This window comes from Camelina sativa, chromosome 10 (genome assembly GCF_000633955.1).
Source record: "Camelina sativa cultivar DH55 chromosome 10, Cs, whole genome shotgun sequence".
Classification (NCBI taxonomy): Eukaryota; Viridiplantae; Streptophyta; class Magnoliopsida; order Brassicales; family Brassicaceae; genus Camelina; species Camelina sativa.
Genome location: NC_025694.1, coordinates 23,342,262 through 23,361,896, shown reverse-complemented (window position 1 = coordinate 23,361,896; position 19,635 = coordinate 23,342,262). Strand labels below are relative to the sequence as shown.

Here is a 19,635-nt window from a genome sequence, read left to right as displayed (position 1 = left end):
AAATTCTAGACAAAGTCGACAGGATAATAGAGGGTTAGATAGATAGAACCTGGGCTTTTGGAATTTGGGCAAATCCTTCTGTAAAGCTAACATGCCGATCTTTGTTTTGATGTTCATCCACAGGAAAAGTGCTGTGATAAATCGGAAGAGATGATACATACAGCGGCTGACCAGGGAGAGTGAAGGGAAATTCTGCGTCTCCGGTGAAAGCAGATACAGAGCTGCCAAGCTCAGGGAATGGTATGTGTTCAAGATGGTAGCCCAAAAGCGGAGAAAAATCATTTCTCAGGAGGATTCCTCACCAACCGTCACCTCCGTCTCCGCCCGCCAAGGCTCGGGTGACATTGGGGAAGAGAAATCTGCAGAGGTGATTGCCATTCCGGATCGATGATTAAAGAGACAAGGGGACTTGATTTCCGTCGGCAGTGAGGTTGGATCTGGTTGATTGAGGGGGGTTTGCATCGGTTGTAAAACGAGAACCAAAAGGGGAAAAAAAGATTGAAAAAGGAAACTAAGAAAGCAGAGAGAATACAGAGCGGAAGCTATGGTCGAAATATCCCGACGCCGGTGAGCAAAAGCTCCACCAGCGTCGGTGAGTTTTGGTGGTGACGGCTCCTCGATATTCGGGCTTGCGAGAAAAAGTTTTAGGACCAGTAGTAAAATTTGCTACCACGCAATTTTTTGCAGGTTGGATTGCCATATGTTTCTTTGTCGATAAACTTCCTCAGAGTGAGTTAATTACCACAATTCTATGCATGTTACTATGTACAATAGTTTTTTACAATGGTTTTCTGTCCAACACCCGCTTTTGATCACATGTTAATACTTTATCTTATATTCTTTCTTTTTCACATGTTAATTAAACAGTCCTTACAATAGTTTTGTTAAATAAAATTTAACATCTTACCCAATCACTTTTGTTTCATATTCTTATTTTCTTTTATATTTTTATTTCTTAATTTTTAATTACTTATGGATAAAGTATTAATTAAGATTAAATTAAAATTATTGAGAGTTAACAATCTTTTTAAATATGTTTTGTGTTTCTTTTTAATTTCTATTCTTATTATTTTTTTCTTGCAAGTGATAAAGACAAAAAATAAATATCGTAAATTAATAAAATAAAACAATCATGAAAACCCTGAAATGCAATACGGCACAATCAGTAAAACACACAAAACATAATGAGGGGAAATTTATTTTATGATTAATAGCTGCCCGGAATGTGTTTATATATATTTTTCCAATTACAAATTACACACTTAGATATAGTTTAATGCAATAACAAATAATTTTAGACACCCCTGTTTAATCAACTTTAAATATGCAATTTTATGATATTGCATATCTTACGAGGGTTGCATCTAATTTTACTAATAATAAATGCTGATGAGGGTTGCATATCTTTATCATAATTACTCATCGCATATCTAATATAATAAAGTAGGCTTACACCCTCTAAGGAAGCTCTATCTATCTGCCACGTGGCACCTCTTAATCTTTTGGTTATTTTTGTTTTTCTCATGTTTAAGTTAATTATTAATAGACTGTAAATGGTTAATGGGCCACAAAAATATATCGACTTCCCAAAGCAAAACCGACTATTTTTTCTCTCCATTCACTTTCAGTACTAAATTGTAACTGAAATTACATAAATTGTGAATTGACTATTTGTTTTCTCCATTCACTTTGAGTTAAGTACCCTAGCAATTATAATTATAACTCTTTTAATTTAATTTTTGAGAAATATAACTTCCATCACTTTTTATCCTATAAATAATCATTCTCACATCCTCCTTCATCATATCTCAAATCCTAAATATATTTTTTTTGTTTTTTTTTTGTTTTAAATGTTCTTGTATTGGTTGAAAACTCAATAAAGATTATATTTTATATTATATAATATTTTCTAATTTCAGTTACTCTCTCCTTACTGGTCTATTTGGTATTTCTTTTCTTATACATATAATATTTATTTTTAATTAACCCTAAAATACAACATATTTAATCATATACATTAATTCATACTTTAAATATACACTTTAATACTAAATTGTAACTGAAATTACATAAACTATAAATTGACTATTTGTTTTCTCCATTCACTTTCAGTTAAATACCCTAGCAATTATAATTATAACCCCTCTAATTTAATTTTTGAAAAATGTAACTTCCATCATTTCTTATCTTATAAATAATCATTCTTACATCCTCCTCCATCATATCTCAAATCCTAAATATTTTTTTTGTTTTTTTTTTTGTTTTTAATGTTCTTGCATTGGTTGAAATTCAATGAAGATAATATTGTAAGAGTTTAATAATATATTTTACATTGTTCTCCATTTTATTTCTTCTTGCTTTTATGTACTTCTTTCGTTACTTTAGATGTTAGATTATTTCTTACATATTCATATATATTTATTTGATTCTTAAAAATATGTAATGTTCTAACTTCTAAGGAAAGAATTTTTTTTTAATATAATTATGAAATATCAAATCAATTTTTCATAACTCTCTCTTACCTCTAACAAAATTGTAATACATTTTTTAAGAATACTCATCATTATATTTAGTTTCTGATTAAACATGTAATTACATAAAGATCATTAAGCTATATTTATTTCATTCAAATATGTACTTCAAAAGGATTTCTCTATATAAAAACAATATAATATTCTATTTTCTGTCTAGCTTTTACCACAAAGATGAAATAATTATAACTAAATCTAGCAATATAAAATAAAATGAGGACAATATAAAAAAGAGACTTAAAAGTAAAACTACTCTTTGGGAATTTTACTTTAAAGTTTTGCTTGCACTTCATATGATTTTATAGAGAATAATTTTGTTTCTCTCGTTTAATACTTTAGGTTATGTGTTAGCTTATATGAACAACTTAAATTAATATTAGAATATCATAGTTAATTTTCATTTTATCATTTTTTTAACCTCAAATCCTCAGAGAAACTAATGAAAATTATTATCAAAGTTAAATAATAATAAAACATAGAAAATCAAGAGATATGTATGTGTGATTATATTTAAATTAGTTATATATATTATGAATTTGTATGATTTTTAAAAAATGTAAATTTCCTAAATACATTTAGATTTTGATTTTTTTGCTTCTTACGATTAAAATTAAATTAATGAACATAATTTATTATATTTATAACAATCCGCACATGCGCGGGATATAACCTAGTTTATAAATGTAAGAAAATATAGTTTTTGCAAGGTTGCTAAGATTCATTATCACTTTTCAATTGATACTTTTGAATTAGAGTCGCATATTTTTGAAATAATATTTTTTATCTGAACTTTTAATTTTGATGGGGTTTTTTTACTCAGAGTTATGGATTGCAGATTTTACATTTATGTATCATGACAATAGCATATCTGAAAAATATAATATAGAAAACCCTTTTTCTACGAAAATAACAAACATTACTTTTAAAAACTAATTAATGTAAATAAAATTCAATTAGAAATAAATTAGCTCTATTGATTGATACCAAAATAATACAAAAATCTATCTTAGCCTTATAAATATTTCAAATAATCTGGACATATCTAAAGATTCAACTTTTGATATATTTTCATTGAAATACACCCTCTTTGAACATCTGAAAAGTTTAAAATAGGTTAATTACTTAAAAAGACTAAAATAAATCACAAAATCCAGAAAAGATTGTTGGATCAATTCATTCGAACACAAATTGGGCATGAATTGAACAAATTTATCATAACATATTGAAGAAAGTGTCTTCAACATGTCATCAATGGTATAACATGATTTTGTTACTTGTTGTAACATCAAATTATCAAAATGATTTTTGACATCCAGAATGATGTTCTTTAGCAGATTTTCCAATAACTCTTTGACCCTTTGAATAAGAGAGATCATAGATAACAACTTAGCAATATGAAAAGAATATTGCAATATAATTTTTAAAAATAAATTCATATTTTAAAGGCTTCGGATGATGGAGTAAATGAAGTGAATTGTTTCCAAATTTCATATAGGTAGTCTGAGAGCTTTTCTTTAAAACCACATACTTAAAACTCAATATTGATTTTCTCATAAATCTCTATTGATGTCTCAAAATTAGTTTCTCCTCCCTTTACATATATAAACTTGGTAAGAGATGTATTGATGTCTACATATTAATATAGATATTGAATTGAATTTCCTAGTTCTAAATCTATTTAAAGTAAAATTGAATTTATGGTTTGTAGATTTTCCATTTCTTTATCATGACAATAGCAGATCTGAAAATATATAAGGTAACAAAACCCTTTTTCCATAAAAAATAATAATAATAAACATCAATTTAAAAACTAATTAACGTAAATATAATTCAATTAGAAATAATATTAGCTTTATTAATTGATACCAAAATAATACATAATATCAATCTTAGCATAATATAAATTTTTAAATAAGGCGTAAAAGTTGGCCACTCGAAAGGCGAAGACACAATCTTCACTAAGTCATAGCAGTCAGTGAGAAAAACAACAGATTGGTTATCCGCTCCAATCATACAGCGCATAGCCCAAACAAGGGCTTCAATCTCGGCAAAGATTTTAACAAGTATTTCTAAATCATAGAACCAATAACATATCATTTTGATAAGTATTTTAAATTCAGTAATTGAATAACACATAATTTGTTTATATTTATTAAATTATTGAACCAATAACCCCCTCTTATAATACTCATTATCATAAAGATTGTTGCAATTGCATACTTATACCTTTCATTTTCTGATAGAATTCTGAATTACCACCATAATCCTTACCCAACTCTTATCATACTTTTTCATGATTTAGTAAAATTTTGGAATTGTATCGGGCATTAAGTATTGTGTCATGAACATCAACATATAATTTTGTTTATTTGTACCTTCTTTATGAATAGGAACATTGTGTTTAGTAAGTGTTGTTCTTGGTCTATGTTTTGGTTCCATCTCTGCCTTGTCACAAAATTTACAAGTACAGATACTATATTTGTACCTTTTTCGTTACTGTTTTGACGAATAAAAAGTTACCAAATTACACCCATCAAAGAGGGAGTTATAGGTGAGTTTATGAACAAGATTGTGTATGCTTTTTCTTAACTGTGGCTAGCTTAAAAAATTATTCTCAAGATTTTTTCTGCAGTTGGTATTATGGTATTGTTTGATGTTTCTGCAGGGTGTTCTTCTGTAAAACTATTTCCCTCTCAAAATACTTAGAATTGTGTATCCAGTTTGTTTTGCAACCTTATAGCTCAGTCCTTTTATGGATAAATTAATTTGCAGACGTCGCAAGTGACTGAAGAAAATCGAGCTGTTTAACTATCTTGACACTTGATCATGTGTGGCTAAGCTCTCAGTCCGGCACAATGGCTTTCCTCTGTTTTTAACTCTGTTTCAGTGATTCTCTGTGCTGAAAATTAATAATCAACTTACTGCATACATTTATAATCTACTAATAGTAACAATACAAGATACTGAATACCATTGTTCGCAAGCTTCACACTCATTATCATCAAAGAAACAAAACAGATGAAAGGGAACCGGTACAAGTGACTCGTCATACTGCTATTATGTCTCGTCTTCGGATGATTCGTTCCCTTCCATTATGTCTGCAGCAGGTTCCCACTCCTCTTGACCTCTATCTCCTGATGGTTCCATAAGTTTCCACACTTCCATTATATTTCCACCTAGCTTTGCCTTGAGTTTGAACAGTGCAGCTACCCAGTTTTCTCGACCTTTACCAGCTAAAAAAGACCCTAGCAGTCGAAGGGCCAAAGGAAGAAAGCCTGCGAGATGGACAGCACGAACGGCAAGCTGTTCGAAATCAGAAGGTGGATAAGGCTGCTTGAAAGCAAATTGAGAGAAGATTTGAAGAGCTTCATCATATCTTAAAGACCTGACTTCATACTCATGCTTCACTCCGGCGTCAACAAGCAAATCCTTGTTCTGGCTAATTAGAATGACTCTACTTCCTGGAGCAAACCACTTAGCGTATTTGATGATCCGCTTCCCTTGTTCGATGCTGTTCACATCATCAGCGATAAGGAGAACTTTCCGGTGTTTACGCCATGCTTTGGCAATTTCAAGCCAGTCGTGATCTGAACTCGTTACTACCGTTGGATCTTCTTCCCCTTTGAACCTAAGAACCTTGTCTTCAATGTTTTCAACATTATCTAGGAAAACACATGTCTGAAATTTGACAAAGATCTCGGCATAAATGTACCTTGCAAGTGTTGTCTTCCCAACACCACCACTACCCCAAATGCCAATAGTACGAACCTCTTTGTCAACTTCTAAATCCAACAAGTCATAAGCCACTTTCATGTGACGATCCATTGCAACAAGGCCATCTAAACCGTTTGATGTGGAGTAGAGAGAGACAAGAGATATGTCATGAGCAATTTTTTTGAACCAATCTAACAGGCCCATACCTGCAGGATTCTGAGAAAACTGATACTCGGCTGCAATGTTGGTCAATTCGGTAAGTGCAGTTCTCCAACTTGGAGCCTTCTCAGGATATTGTTGGCATATCTCCTCCGCATTAAAATAGTTATCCGTAACAAAAATGGGTATGACCATGAGTGAACCTTTTTCTTGGAATTCGAGTATTACTATGAGCTCTTCTAGGAACCCGATGGAACAAGGTTTCGTCCCAGATGTCATAACGACCGCGACTCTCGCCTCTTCCAAAGCCTTGACTGTCCGTTGACTAATTGGTCCGAATCTATTCTCCAAGCATCTGTAGGATAAAAAAGTTTTAATGCCATATGTAATCAAAATGTTTTGAAAATATCCATGCCTAGTCTGGCAGCAGAAACTCAGGAAGACATCCACCTCCCTTCCAAGCAACAAAAAAGAAGTAGAAGATGAAGAAGAAGACATTTGGTTTGGTTCCAAGTTCCAACAACAAAGAAGAAAAACTAATGCTGCTGGTATGATTACTAACTCCCGGATTCAATACCAATTAAAAACTACAGGTGTGAAACAACTTTACAACCAAACAGACCACTTAAAAAACACTAAACACTACTAGTGCGAAACAAACAAGTCAAAAACAGACAAAAACTTTACTTAGAAATATTCAAATAAAACAAAACAGTGATTGTTTCCAAAGTTTTAAATATTTTTCTATCAAAATGACAGCATAAAAAGTGGCATTTGGTTCTTTTTTTATATATATATATTTTTGGCCGAACTGGTACAAACTCCGGGATAAAAAGACATAACAAAAACAAAGACTCACTAAGTGAAGATCTGGCAACCAAGGGAAATCAAAAGCAAGCGATAATGGAAAGAGACTTGATCGCAGCTTCTTCTTCTGTATCGATGCCTTTATGTGTCTTCCCATCAAGTGCTCTGGAATCCAATAAGTAAAGTGAGTTCAAGGGTCCTAATTCTACTGTAGCCATCGCCATCTCCATCACCAACCTTCGTCCAGACTCGAACGGTAAGAGAGAGAACTATATTCTAGCAAACACGCTGAAACTAAATATGTGTTTAAACAAGAGTTGAAACAGAGCATCTAAGCTAGCCTCTTCTAAACCAAGTTTTTCCCGACAATGGCTTCCTCATCTGCATCTCGTGCATCCAACTATGATGTCTTCCTCAGTTTCCGAGGGGAAGATACTCGACATTCTATAGTTAGCCATTTGTACGCAGCACTTGCTAGCAGAGGAATTGCTACCTTCAAAGACGACAAAAGGCTTGAGCTAGGCGATCACATTACTGAAGAACTCCACAGAGCCATCGAAGGTTCAGATTTCGTTGTCGTGGTTCTCTCAGAGAACTACCCTACTTCCAGGTGGTGCTTAATGGAGCTCCAAATGATAATGAAGCTTCAGGTGGAGGGAAGAATTGGTGTCTTTCCCGTCTTCTATAGAGTAGACCCCTCTGACGTGAGGCATCAGCAAGGAAGTTTCGATCTAGAAGGATACGAACGTGATCTACAAATGGCAGATAAGGTTCCCAAGTGGAGAGAAGCTCTTAAAATGATCGCCGATCTTTCAGGCGTGGCATCCGGACAGTGGTATGTATTTTTCCTCATAGAAACCTGAATATATAGTATGCATAACCAGCTTCCTAGAAAGTTAATTATACTTGTGTTCTTATTTCCATTTCAGCATTGATGAGGCAACTATGGTTCGAAAAATTGTCGAAGATATTTCAAAGCGCAAGGCGATGATGCAAAAGATAGACTTCAGAAATATTGTTGGGGTAGATACTCACATGGAAGGTCTCAAGTCTCTCTTGGAGATGGACTCCGATAATGATGAGGTTCGTATGATTGGAATATGGGGCATGGGAGGCATTGGCAAAACCACCATCGCCAAGTGTCTCTATGACCAGCTCTCATCCCATTTTACAACCAGGTATTTCACAGAAGACATCAAGGGTATTTATAAAGACATTGATCTACTGCATTTGCAAAACAAACTTCTTTACAATACCCTTGATGATGATATTACGCCGTGGAGTGTGGAAGCTGGACGCGAGGTCATAGCGGCAAGACTTGGGAACCACAAGGTTCTTCTTGTGCTAGATGGTGTGGATAATTTGGTGCAGATCCATGCTCTGGCAAAAGAGACACGATGGTTTGGTCATGGGAGCCGAATCATCATAACCACCCGAGACAGGGGCTTACTCAATAGTTGTGGAGTAAAAGCCATTTATGAGGTTAAGTGTTTAGACGATATGGATTCCCTGCAGATGTTTAAACAGATTGCTTTTGAAGGAGGTAGTCCTTCTTCTGTTGAATTTGACCATCTCTCAATCCGGGCAGCTCGACTTGCTCACGGGCTTCCTTCTGCAATTCAAGCTTATGCCTTCTTTCTCCGTGGAAGAGCCAACTCTCCTGAGGAATTGGAAGAAGCAGTGTGTGGACTTGAATGTACTCCTGACGAGAATATAACAGAAATCTTGAAAATTAGCTACGAGGGCTTAGCAAAAGCACATCAGAATGCTTTTCTTCATGTTGCATGTCTCTTTAATGGAGACACTTTCAGGCGAGTCACTTCACTACTTGCTATTAGCACACTTGAAAGTAACTTGTGGATGAGAGTTTTAGCAGAGAAATCTCTCATTGATATAACAAGTAATGGATATGTAATCCTGCATAAGTTGGTTGAACAGATGGGAAGGGAAATTATGCTTGACAGTGGAAAATTCATCGGGGATCCAGAGAAAATACATGACACACTCGATTACAGAGAAGTAAGTATCTACTTAATCTTTGATACTCGTCTTGTCATCCTGCTAATGTGTTTATGTTTCTATTTACTTAAATAGTTTCTATCACCAGGGAATTGGCCAAATTGAAAGCATTTCCCTACACACATGTGAAATGACAAGTGCATTTTCGATGGAGACTGGTGTTTTTGGTAAAATGTATAAACTTAGGTTTGTCAAGGTCTACAAGCATGTTAACGACGGAGAATCGAGGCTGCAGGTGATTCCTGGCGATCATTGCCCTTCCATGAATTGTAGTTTACTCCACTGGGATGCATTTCCATTGAGCACATTGCCTCTCAACTTTAATACACTTGGTCTTGTGGAACTCAATCTGCGTCACAGCAACCTAGAAACACTCTGGAGTGGAGCACTGGTAACCTTGCCTATGATTTTGACCATGTGTTAATGTTTTTGCTATAGCAATATGCAGAATTCAACTATTCTTTGTTGTACGTTCCTCAGAGGTTCAGTAATTTGAAGAAACTGGATGTGACGGGATCTAAGAATCTCAAAGAACTTCCAGATCTTTCAATGTGCCAGAAGCTTAACGAGCTGATGCTAAAACAATGCAAGCGACTAAAAGGAATTCCAGAGTCGATTGGAGAAAGGTCTACCCTAAGCACGCTTACTCTATCATACTACGGTGGGCCTAAGAGTCCCTTGGGTGTTGTTATAGGGAATGTGTCTCAGATGCAACGTATTACACTGGAGTTCCCAACTGCAAGAGTGGAAATGCAACATATGAATATGTCGATCACAGGAGACATAAAATTTCGTGTTTTTGCAGATTGTGAAGGATACGCTGAATACTTCTACTTTAGCTCTGAGCAAAAGATCCATGGTACAAAGACAGTAAGTGTCCACCAAGCTCCTCGACTCACCTCCGTGTTCAACAAATCTACTTCGCTCAATATCAGGAGGNCATGACACACTCGATTACAGAGAAGTAAGTATCTACTTAATCTTTGATACTCGTCTTGTCATCCTGCTAATGTGTTTATGTTTCTATTTACTTAAATAGTTTCTATCACCAGGGAATTGGCCAAATTGAAAGCATTTCCCTACACACATGTGAAATGACAAGTGCATTTTCGATGGAGACTGGTGTTTTTGGTAAAATGTATAAACTTAGGTTTGTCAAGGTCTACAAGCATGTTAACGACGGAGAATCGAGGCTGCAGGTGATTCCTGGCGATCATTGCCCTTCCATGAATTGTAGTTTACTCCACTGGGATGCATTTCCATTGAGCACATTGCCTCTCAACTTTAATACACTTGGTCTTGTGGAACTCAATCTGCGTCACAGCAACCTAGAAACACTCTGGAGTGGAGCACTGGTAACCTTGCCTATGATTTTGACCATGTGTTAATGTTTTTGCTATAGCAATATGCAGAATTCAACTATTCTTTGTTGTACGTTCCTCAGAGGTTCAGTAATTTGAAGAAACTGGATGTGACGGGATCTAAGAATCTCAAAGAACTTCCAGATCTTTCAATGTGCCAGAAGCTTAACGAGCTGATGCTAAAACAATGCAAGCGACTAAAAGGAATTCCAGAGTCGATTGGAGAAAGGTCTACCCTAAGCACGCTTACTCTATCATACTACGGTGGGCCTAAGAGTCCCTTGGGTGTTGTTATAGGGAATGTGTCTCAGATGCAACGTATTACACTGGAGTTCCCAACTGCAAGAGTGGAAATGCAACATATGAATATGTCGATCACAGGAGACATAAAATTTCGTGTTTTTGCAGATTGTGAAGGATACGCTGAATACTTCTACTTTAGCTCTGAGCAAAAGATCCATGGTACAAAGACAGTAAGTGTCCACCAAGCTCCTCGACTCACCTCCGTGTTCAACAAATCTACTTCGCTCAATATCAGGAGGTTCAGCTACAAAGAGAACAGGAAACCTGTCACCACCGTTCACAGTTTTCCATATATAGCTGGCCTGGAAGAGCTAAAACTAGTCAACTTAAACATCCAAAAGCTGTCAGATGCGATTGGTCACTTTGAATTCTTAGAAATATTGGACTTCAGCGGAAATGATTTTGACAGGTTACCAGAAGATATGAATAAACTTTCCCGGTTGAAAACTCTGTGTCTTCGAGACTGCAGCAAACTTAAGGAATTGCCAGAGCTAACTCAGGTGCAGTCACTCACTCTTACCAACTGTAGGAGCCTCAAAACATTGGTGAAACCCTCTGATGCAAGTCAAGATCCGAGAAAATACTGTTTGCTTGAACTTTGCCTTGACAATTGCAAGAACGTGATGCCATTATCAGACCAGCTAAGTCATTTCACCAAGTTGACATATTTAGATCTCAGCAGCCATGACTTTAAGACTCTGCCAGCAAGCATCAGAGATCTCACCTCATTGGTAACCATCTGCCTCAATAACTGCAAGAAACTCAAATCACTGGAAGAACTTCCACCGAGCCTTCAGTTTCTCGATGCACAGGGTTGTGATTCATTTGAAGCTGATGCTTTAGAACATTTTAAAGGGAGACTAAACAAAGAGGTTATTGAATATTCTAGTCTTGACCCATCTCTCTACTATGGTTTATTTAGTCTCTACATAACATTCCTTCTTTTCTAGGTACCAGCACAGCCGCAGATTGCCAGCTTCCAAGAAACTGAGATGCCGGGTTATGAACACGACCACCAATCAACAAAGATTCGTCTGCCCAAGTTCCTATGTTGCTCACATTTCTAGTCATTCCTACATGCCACTCTTTATAATTGTTATTTTCAATTTGATCCCGTGGGAACAGCTAGGTTTATGAGTTTGTAAAAATATCTTTATGAAGAGATTTTTCACCAATATGATACCCATGTCAGCAAGATCTGCTTGAAGGACCTCGCAGAGGTGTTTATAACCGCAATGTAACACAAGAAATTCTTAATAAAAAAATATTCCAGATATTAGTAACACTAGCCTCCCTCAATATTTATCATATATGTGTTCAAGCTATGTTATTAACTTTTCATAAGACAACTCTACTTCAGACATATCTACTCAACCATCTCTTTTTCAACCATTGCTAGCATCTATTTTTCTGCTAACTAACCAATAATGGAAAAGAAAAGAGAGAGTTGAAAGCAATTACCTTGTACAGAGACTCAGATTCAATGGTTAAGTATCAGTGACAAAGAGAGTGAAGCTGTTATCTACGTCTTGATTCCAGCATTGGTAACACTGCAAAAAAAAAAAGAAAACAGATGCATTTGTTCGAGGAAACTATCTGCTTGTTGTTGTTTTATCTAACTATAATCAGCTAATAGACTCAAAATTCAAACACCATCCATAGCTACAAGCCAACACAGTATAACTAAAAGCCAATCTTATCTATTTCTGATTTCTCACTACGCATTTATCAACACAAATTCTTCTTCCTATTATTTGCTATATATATGAATCAGTCTTATTGTAACCATCTCTAACTGTTCACAAGGCTGTAGTATTAGAATGTACCTAAACCCTAAATCCAAATTTCCAATTAAGACTCAAAAGAGTAAAAAAAAAAAACAAGGAAAGCAATCAAACTCGCTTCTCTTATCTTGACCTAATTCATAGAAACCTTCTTCTAATAGCAACCCCATTATTTTGCTTCTCCAATTCTCTTTAAGGATACAGCCCAAAATCGGATTCCAATTCCACCATTACCGCCGTAAATAGGTATCCTAGACTCCGATGAAACAGTGGCGGGAGACTGTACCAGACACAGCTCAGTTAAGATCATAGCAGCCACGTCGGAAACGGAGAGCTTGGAGACGATGGCCAGAAGGACTGAAGGAGAAATTTTGGCGAATGCTTTGAGATTTGAGACGAGGAGGAGAAGATGAAACAGAGAGTAAACGGCACGATTTGATTTTAAACCCAAAAACCGAATCCAAAACCAAATCCTAATTTTATTAAACCGGATTAGATGTACCAAAATTCATTCGGTTATTTCCGGTCAAGCTTTTTTTCTTTGTATCTTCGGGTTCGTTTCTGTTCAAGTGATTGAGAGACTGGGTTTCCGAGAACCATCGGAGAGTAAATTCTCCGGCAACATTCTCGTTGCTCAGGGAAGTACTTCTGTGTTGCTTGATAAAGGTATTAGTTTTATGGGTTTCTCTTTAAATAAATGGTGGGTTTCATTTCAAGTTTCAATTTTTCTGGTTTAAATCGTCAACTATTTTGGTGAAAATTGAGTCTCTTATTTGGTGATATTGATTCTGCAGACGAAGAAATTGAGTTAATTGGTCAATGCATGATGCATGTGAGAGCATCTTGAGATATATTTCTAAACTTATGAGTTATGAAGTGGGTTTTCTCATAAAGATCCAATACGCATTTCCCTTGCAGCAGGTGATCGTTGCTTCCGGGCTCTTGCTATTTTTTAATAGCACTTCAAATGTTTTTGTCAACCCAAAGTCTGATCCTTGTTTTTTTATAATAGCATATGTGGTCCTTTTGGGAAACACCACTTATGTATATGTTATGATAAGCTGAATTGTCTCCAACTTTTTTTTATGGTTATTAGTTAGTATTTAGCAGCACACGCACTTACAGAGGTTACCGATGCTCCTTATTGTATCATGATTGATGGAGAGGCTGTATACACCAGATTTGTTTAGTTTGTAACATTTGCCAAAAAGCTCTCTCGGAAACTGTTGGTTGGCTCCTTTTTTTTTCTTTTTCAAAATTACTAGGCTTCTTATAACAAGTACATAAATAAATGTGAAATGTTGGCACATTTAGAAACTGGATTTCTTATAATCAATTGGTTTGAAGGGGGAAACAAATTCAATAAAACTATCTCTTTAAGAATTCGAATCAAAACTAGTTAGCAAAAGGAATTGAAATCTCTTGTAGAAGAAGTTAGGGTTTTCGCTCAAGAACAAGTAAAAGTAGGGGAATTGTATTAATTGTTAGATGATTTACAATGAAGGGATCCCCCTTTATTTATAGACTTTCTTAGATTTACAGAATATATCCACTTTCCAAATCATAGTCAAACTGATTAGGAAAGTTTCTCATTTCTTCTTAGGTCAGCCGCTAGACGAGGTGGAAGTCGGTTCCTCACCTCGGAACTAGGCCTCTTGATGCTATTGGGCCTCCACTTAGAGCATGAGTCCTTTACTCTCCGAACTCCTGGTTTAGATATCCGGTTTCGTTGCAGGTTTAGATCGGTATGTTAGGGGTGCCAATTCCCGCACCAACAATTAGTCCCCCCCCAGTTCGGTACATTCAGATGTTAATTCGAACGTTCGAACTTTAAGAGGAGAATATCCGATTTAATCCGTAAGGAAAATCGTATCTAACCACCTAGATCGTCGCGCCACTTCACCATCCATTCGTAGGTCGACATGTGTCGGATGCGTCGCTTCCGTCAACTCGGAAGTTGAAACGTCGCGTAGGATGGAGTAGGTCATTATGAGTCCGCGTAGGGTTGCCGCCCACTCACTTCTATAAATACTTAGCTTCGTTCTTCATTTTCACTTTTCTCAAAACCATCGAAGGTATTTGCTCCGTTCTCTCTCCTCTCTCACTTTATTTTAATATTATTTTTCGTGGATCTTCCTCCACACTCTTCGGCAATCTGTGGGATCCGGCACCTCGGTCATGGCCTCCTCATCTCGTACAGAAAGCGACCCACTGATCGGCAAGAATGCCAAAAGAAAGCCTACCAAGTCCACCAGATCGGAAGAAAATGCAGAATGTTCGTCAAGGCCCAGATCGGACGAACTCCCTACCATAGAAATTCCTTCCTCTACCAACGAGGAGAACCGCGAGAACCGTGGCAACGCTGCATCAGTCTCCGATCTGCCTTCGGATAATCTGAATGAAGAGGAGTCCCACCTCGTATCAAACGCAAAGAACCGTCGATATTGTTCGTACTATGCTGAATTTGTGCAGTTTGAAAGACTGCAGCGTTTACATTATCGTCCCTGGTGAGCACCAGCGCCCTTGGAACCCGCCTAAAGGGTTCATTTGTTTATATGAGGGCTTCTTCTCCAAATGTCGATTATGGTTCCCACTTCCAAGTCGGCTTACTCGGTATACCCACCGGTGGCAAATTCCAATTTGCCAACTTTCCCCCGGTAGTATTTGCAACTTTGTCGCCGCTCTCACCTTCGCAGCCAAAGCCGGAGTGTACCTCGGAGTTTAATGCTTTGAACAATTGACGAACTTCAAGAACTCTCAAGGGAACCCCTCATGGATGGTAAACGCAAAACCGGCACATAACTTTCTTCCCGGGGAGAAAGTTAGTAATTTCAAGAAATGGGCAACTCGCTATTTCTTCGTCCGAGTTGACGATTGTTCCTTCGAAAATCCGAGATGCGGTCGTCAAAGAGTGTGGAACAATTCGCCCGGTAACGTATTTTTCTTCATTTTGTGATATCCAAACACTCGTTTTCTGACCTGATCTTAATTTCCTTTGCTGTTGCAGTTCGCCCTACTTCGTCTCGGAACCTAGCTCCCAAATTTCAACTGGTGAAGGACGCACTATTTACAAGAAGTGATCGTAGCTGGGATTGTGTCACCCGACGCCGAGTTGAAGAAGCCATGGGCAAAGCCAAAACCGTATTTTCAAGTTTCGCGAAAGAGCTGGGCTAATCATCCAAGGCTCCAGAGACCACAACTCGTCTAGGACCCCGAACACGAAGGTTCAGATCTCACTGACTCACTTCGGCCCCCGCAGGATGAAACTGCTACTCCCGAGGATCCCGGTCCTGAACAAAGCAATGGTGCCAGAAGAAAGATATCTAAGAAGGATAGCAAGGACAAAGGCAAAGGCAAAAGCTTTGATCACGGAAAGTCCGCAAACGTTCTGCAGATGACGCCGGACTCGAACCCTATGACCGTTTTCGAGTCAAACGGGCGAACAACCGATCTGATCATTTCGTCTTTGACTAACCGGGAGGCTGCCGGGGAACTCTGCAGGAACCTGAAGGTATCTTTAGTTACTCTTCCACCTATTGAAGAATTGGAGTTTCCACAGCAATTCCATGACGTCGCCCAGTCCGCCCTTCAGGTTTGACTTGGATCATCCCTTTTATTAATTCGTAATTCAACACCGCTTTACTTTCTTCCCCCTGCTCATTTTATCAACCATGCAGACTGCTGCCTACGCTAGTTCGCTCGCTCTTTTCTATGATAGGCGAGTTAAATCAATGGCATCCTCGGAGTCCGAGTTTGATAAAGTGAAAGAAGTTTTAGGAAAACTCCGAGAGGCGGACAAACTGAAAGAGGCTAGGATCAAGGAATTGGAGAGCATGCTTGCGGGCAAGGATGAAAACAACAAACATCTGGAGGCGAGAGTGTTCGAACTGGAATCACGAGAAAAGATTCTTGAGGGAGAAAAGTCCGAGCTGAATAAGAGCTAGAGGAACTGAAGATGAAGTTTGAGTCGGAGACTTCTCGACTTCGCCAAGATCGATTAGCAAAGGTCGAAGGAACCGCGAAGAAAGCTCAGCGGCGTCTGGGCAAAGTAAAAGCATATCTAGTTGAGCAGGAGGGAACAGTCCGTCCAAAGGAAGACATCCTCAACTAAGCACATGGAATTGTGGAAACCGTGGAATATCTCTTAGAGAAAGGCGCGTCTATTCCCGACAACATGATTACTGAGATCAAGGAAAGACGAGAGAAAGCGCTTGGCGATGTCGAAGCTCTGGACGTTATAGAATTGGGAGACGGCGATCTCACAATGTCTCCAGACCAACTCGGCTTTGGAATTCTTCATCCCGAGATCACAGCTCCGGACTCTGTTCGACTCCAGCATAGCTCTAACATCGAGATCTTCCAAGCCGATATGTCCGCTCTTTCAGTAATTTAATGAGTTCCCCTTGCAATTTTTTTTTCCCTAGAAACAATTTTCCTCTTTTGCTTAAGACCTTGTGATGATGTTGCCCGTTTTGTGGTCGGTTCTTCAGTACTCTCCCTCTTTTTTATTATAGAAAATTTCTTCTTTTGCTTTCATGGAATAATTCCCTTATGTCCACATGTGAAAACGGTAGTTTCCCAATTTCACAACTTGGAAAATATTCCTCTAGGACCAGTATAAATATATTCATCCTGTTTCATAGTTCAATCAGACAAGACAAATCCAAAATGCCAAGCTCTGTAGGTAGCGTTAACCCCGAAATTGAAATCGGGCAAAACGTGCCAACGTTCTCGAACTCAGAAGCTATCGAAAGAGGGATGTCTTACTATCCGAATATCCGAGCTCCATGGATGCTGATGCTTCGTGTGAAACCAGAAGCAAGATTGGACATAGAGACCTTCCTTTCTCTTGTTGAAGAACGCCATACCGAGTACCGCAATCGGCTTCCGTAGCAGAACAGTCGCGAGGCAAACTGCTATTTAAGCTCAAACTGCTCGAGTCGCATCCAAGATTTTGAATCGAAAACGGATTAGACAGGTTGGCGGATATGCCGCCGTGTCTGGTCGAGTATTGCAACGAATGCTATTGCTCAGCGAATTCCTCTCCGAGCGAGCCGAGTTTTTCTTTGAACGGAGAGTTTGTTCCTTCCGAGGTGAAACCGTTCTATATGAACAAATGTGCCAACAATGTTGAGACTGCTGCAGCTCACGCCTTTGTTCGCCAGGTAACGCTTTCAAATTTTATTTGCGTAGTTCTTAACCAAGCGTTAATGCTAATCAGAAGATTTTTGCAGATCGAATCTGCACATCGTGAGCAAACCCATAAACTTTACTACCATCGTATAAAGAAAAATGAGATCGACGATCGTTTGGCCATGCTGGAAACCGATATCGCCACCTTAAAGGCAAAAAAGAAAAGACCATCGGTCATCTTGATGAAGCCGAACAGAGAATCAGAGCACTGGAATCCCGTCCCGACGAATGGGAAAAAACAAGGCTGCAGCTAATATGCCCTATGCCAAAGCGTCTTAAGTTAGATACTCGAAAGATCGCAGCAGGAATTGTTTTAAATTCCGACTAGCTAATACACTTGTAACCGGTGACTTGAGCCACTCGTTTTTACTTATATTAATAAAGTTTTCGTGTTTGAACAAATTATATTTGCAATAAATAAAGTTTTCACTGTATTTGGAAATTTACACGAGGCGGGACGTCTCCCGGCTTACACCGAGTAATTTTGGTGAGGGTAATTTAACCCGAGCATCCATGCGCTTTGGCGAAGGGCGAAGTACAGGACTTCGGCTTATCTTCTCTGTTTCAGTTTGGAAGTTGGAAGGCAAAATTTAGCACTCTGGGTTCGGCTTAAATCCGTCCAAACTGAAGCTTTATGAAACAATTCAACAAAATTCTCTCGGTTCGATTTATCTCTCGTCGAGAGTAATCAAAATTTTTTTTTTTAAAATATAATTCTCTCGGTTCGATTAATCTCGCATTGGAGAGTTATGCAAGTCGATCATCTGGCCAGGATGTCGATCTGTTCGATTCCGGACTGGGTAGACGTAGTAGTCGCCCTTTTTTTTTTTTTTTTGCTCATTCCCGAGACATAACCGCGTCATTAAATGTAGACGCGGTTTTATGACGTAATATGATTGGCGGGATTTACGGGACGCAGCGTTTGTCTCCCCCTTTCTCACTATAAATATAAGGAGAGGAGGTTCGCTGAGCATCTCACATCCAAATTTCAGAAAAATTGGAAAACATGCCTATTACAACTCGATCCGCATGGTTGAGGCGAGCTCAAGAATTGACTGCCGCCGGAGTCAGTGGGTTCGATCCAGAGGCATCAAATATTGCCCTTCCCCTGGAAGAGTCGGTTCCATCTCCACCTCGTGAGCTCGTTGCAGAAATCTAGGAGGATCCGCTACAAAGAGAGATCCGCATCCACCGAGCTCGCTGTCAGAGGATGAGTTCGTATATCAGAGCCTTTCGTCTGAAATACGATCTTATCTTCCAGCTCTGCCGTCTGGAGGGAACCATCTCGGTTCTTGACCATGCCAAGTGTGAAGGATAGGTTACCAGAACCTTGATACCCGACCTGCCGGAGGGCGACTACAAACCGCTGGGCGAATCGAAAAACCTGCATATCGCGGAAATCCCGATCTGTAGGGGTCGCATAGAGAGGCTACGACGGTACATTCTCCATCTAGAGCAATGCCATAGAAGGCCCATGTGCATTCCTCCAAGAACTAAAGGCCAGAGGTGCGGAGGTGCCGGTAAGTTGGCTAGAGGAACTATGGCGAGAACGCCAAAGGTGGCGGTCCTATCTCGAAGGTCTCGTCGTTGAAGAGCCACTGGAGTCCGACCTCTCAAACTCTGCGCCTGTGAATCGCCGAGGGGGTTTAGATCACAAGAGGGAGATCGCACTTCGCACCCTGCGGTCAGGAGGCTTGTCGTTCTTACTATTAGGATCAGCGTGTGACAAATATCTTTGAATTTTTTTTGTTTTTTTTTTTTTTG

General features: G+C 38.3%; 2 protein-coding genes across 4 annotated transcripts; one reads left to right on the top strand and one right to left on the bottom strand.

Annotated features, from left to right (window-relative positions):
* Nucleotides 5,413-13,097, bottom strand: LOC104719681 (putative disease resistance protein At4g11170). Of its 3 annotated transcripts, XM_010437645.2 has the most exons (3): nt 12,812-13,097; nt 12,356-12,444; nt 5,413-6,759 (listed from the first exon to the last, which is right to left on the bottom strand). In XM_010437645.2, exon 3 carries the CDS (start codon nt 6,681-6,683, stop codon nt 5,589-5,591), a length of 1,095 nt encoding a protein of 364 aa, XP_010435947.1. In that variant the 5' UTR covers nt 6,684-6,759; nt 12,356-12,444; nt 12,812-13,097; the 3' UTR covers nt 5,413-5,588. The 3 variants fall into 3 exon arrangements, with proteins under 3 accessions (XP_010435947.1, XP_010435945.1, XP_019086830.1); XM_010437643.2 differs by lacking the exons at nt 12,356-12,444; nt 12,812-13,097 and having other exon boundaries at nt 5,413-6,159; nt 6,244-7,062; XM_019231285.1 differs by lacking the exons at nt 12,356-12,444; nt 12,812-13,097 and having other exon boundaries at nt 5,413-7,062.
* Nucleotides 7,183-12,346, top strand: LOC104720644 (TMV resistance protein N-like). The gene is made up of 5 exons (XM_019231286.1): nt 7,183-8,046; nt 8,141-9,230; nt 9,319-9,621; nt 10,675-11,766; nt 11,845-12,346. Exons 1-5 carry the CDS (start codon nt 7,580-7,582, stop codon nt 11,959-11,961), a joined length of 3,069 nt encoding a protein of 1,022 aa, XP_019086831.1. The 5' UTR covers nt 7,183-7,579; the 3' UTR covers nt 11,962-12,346.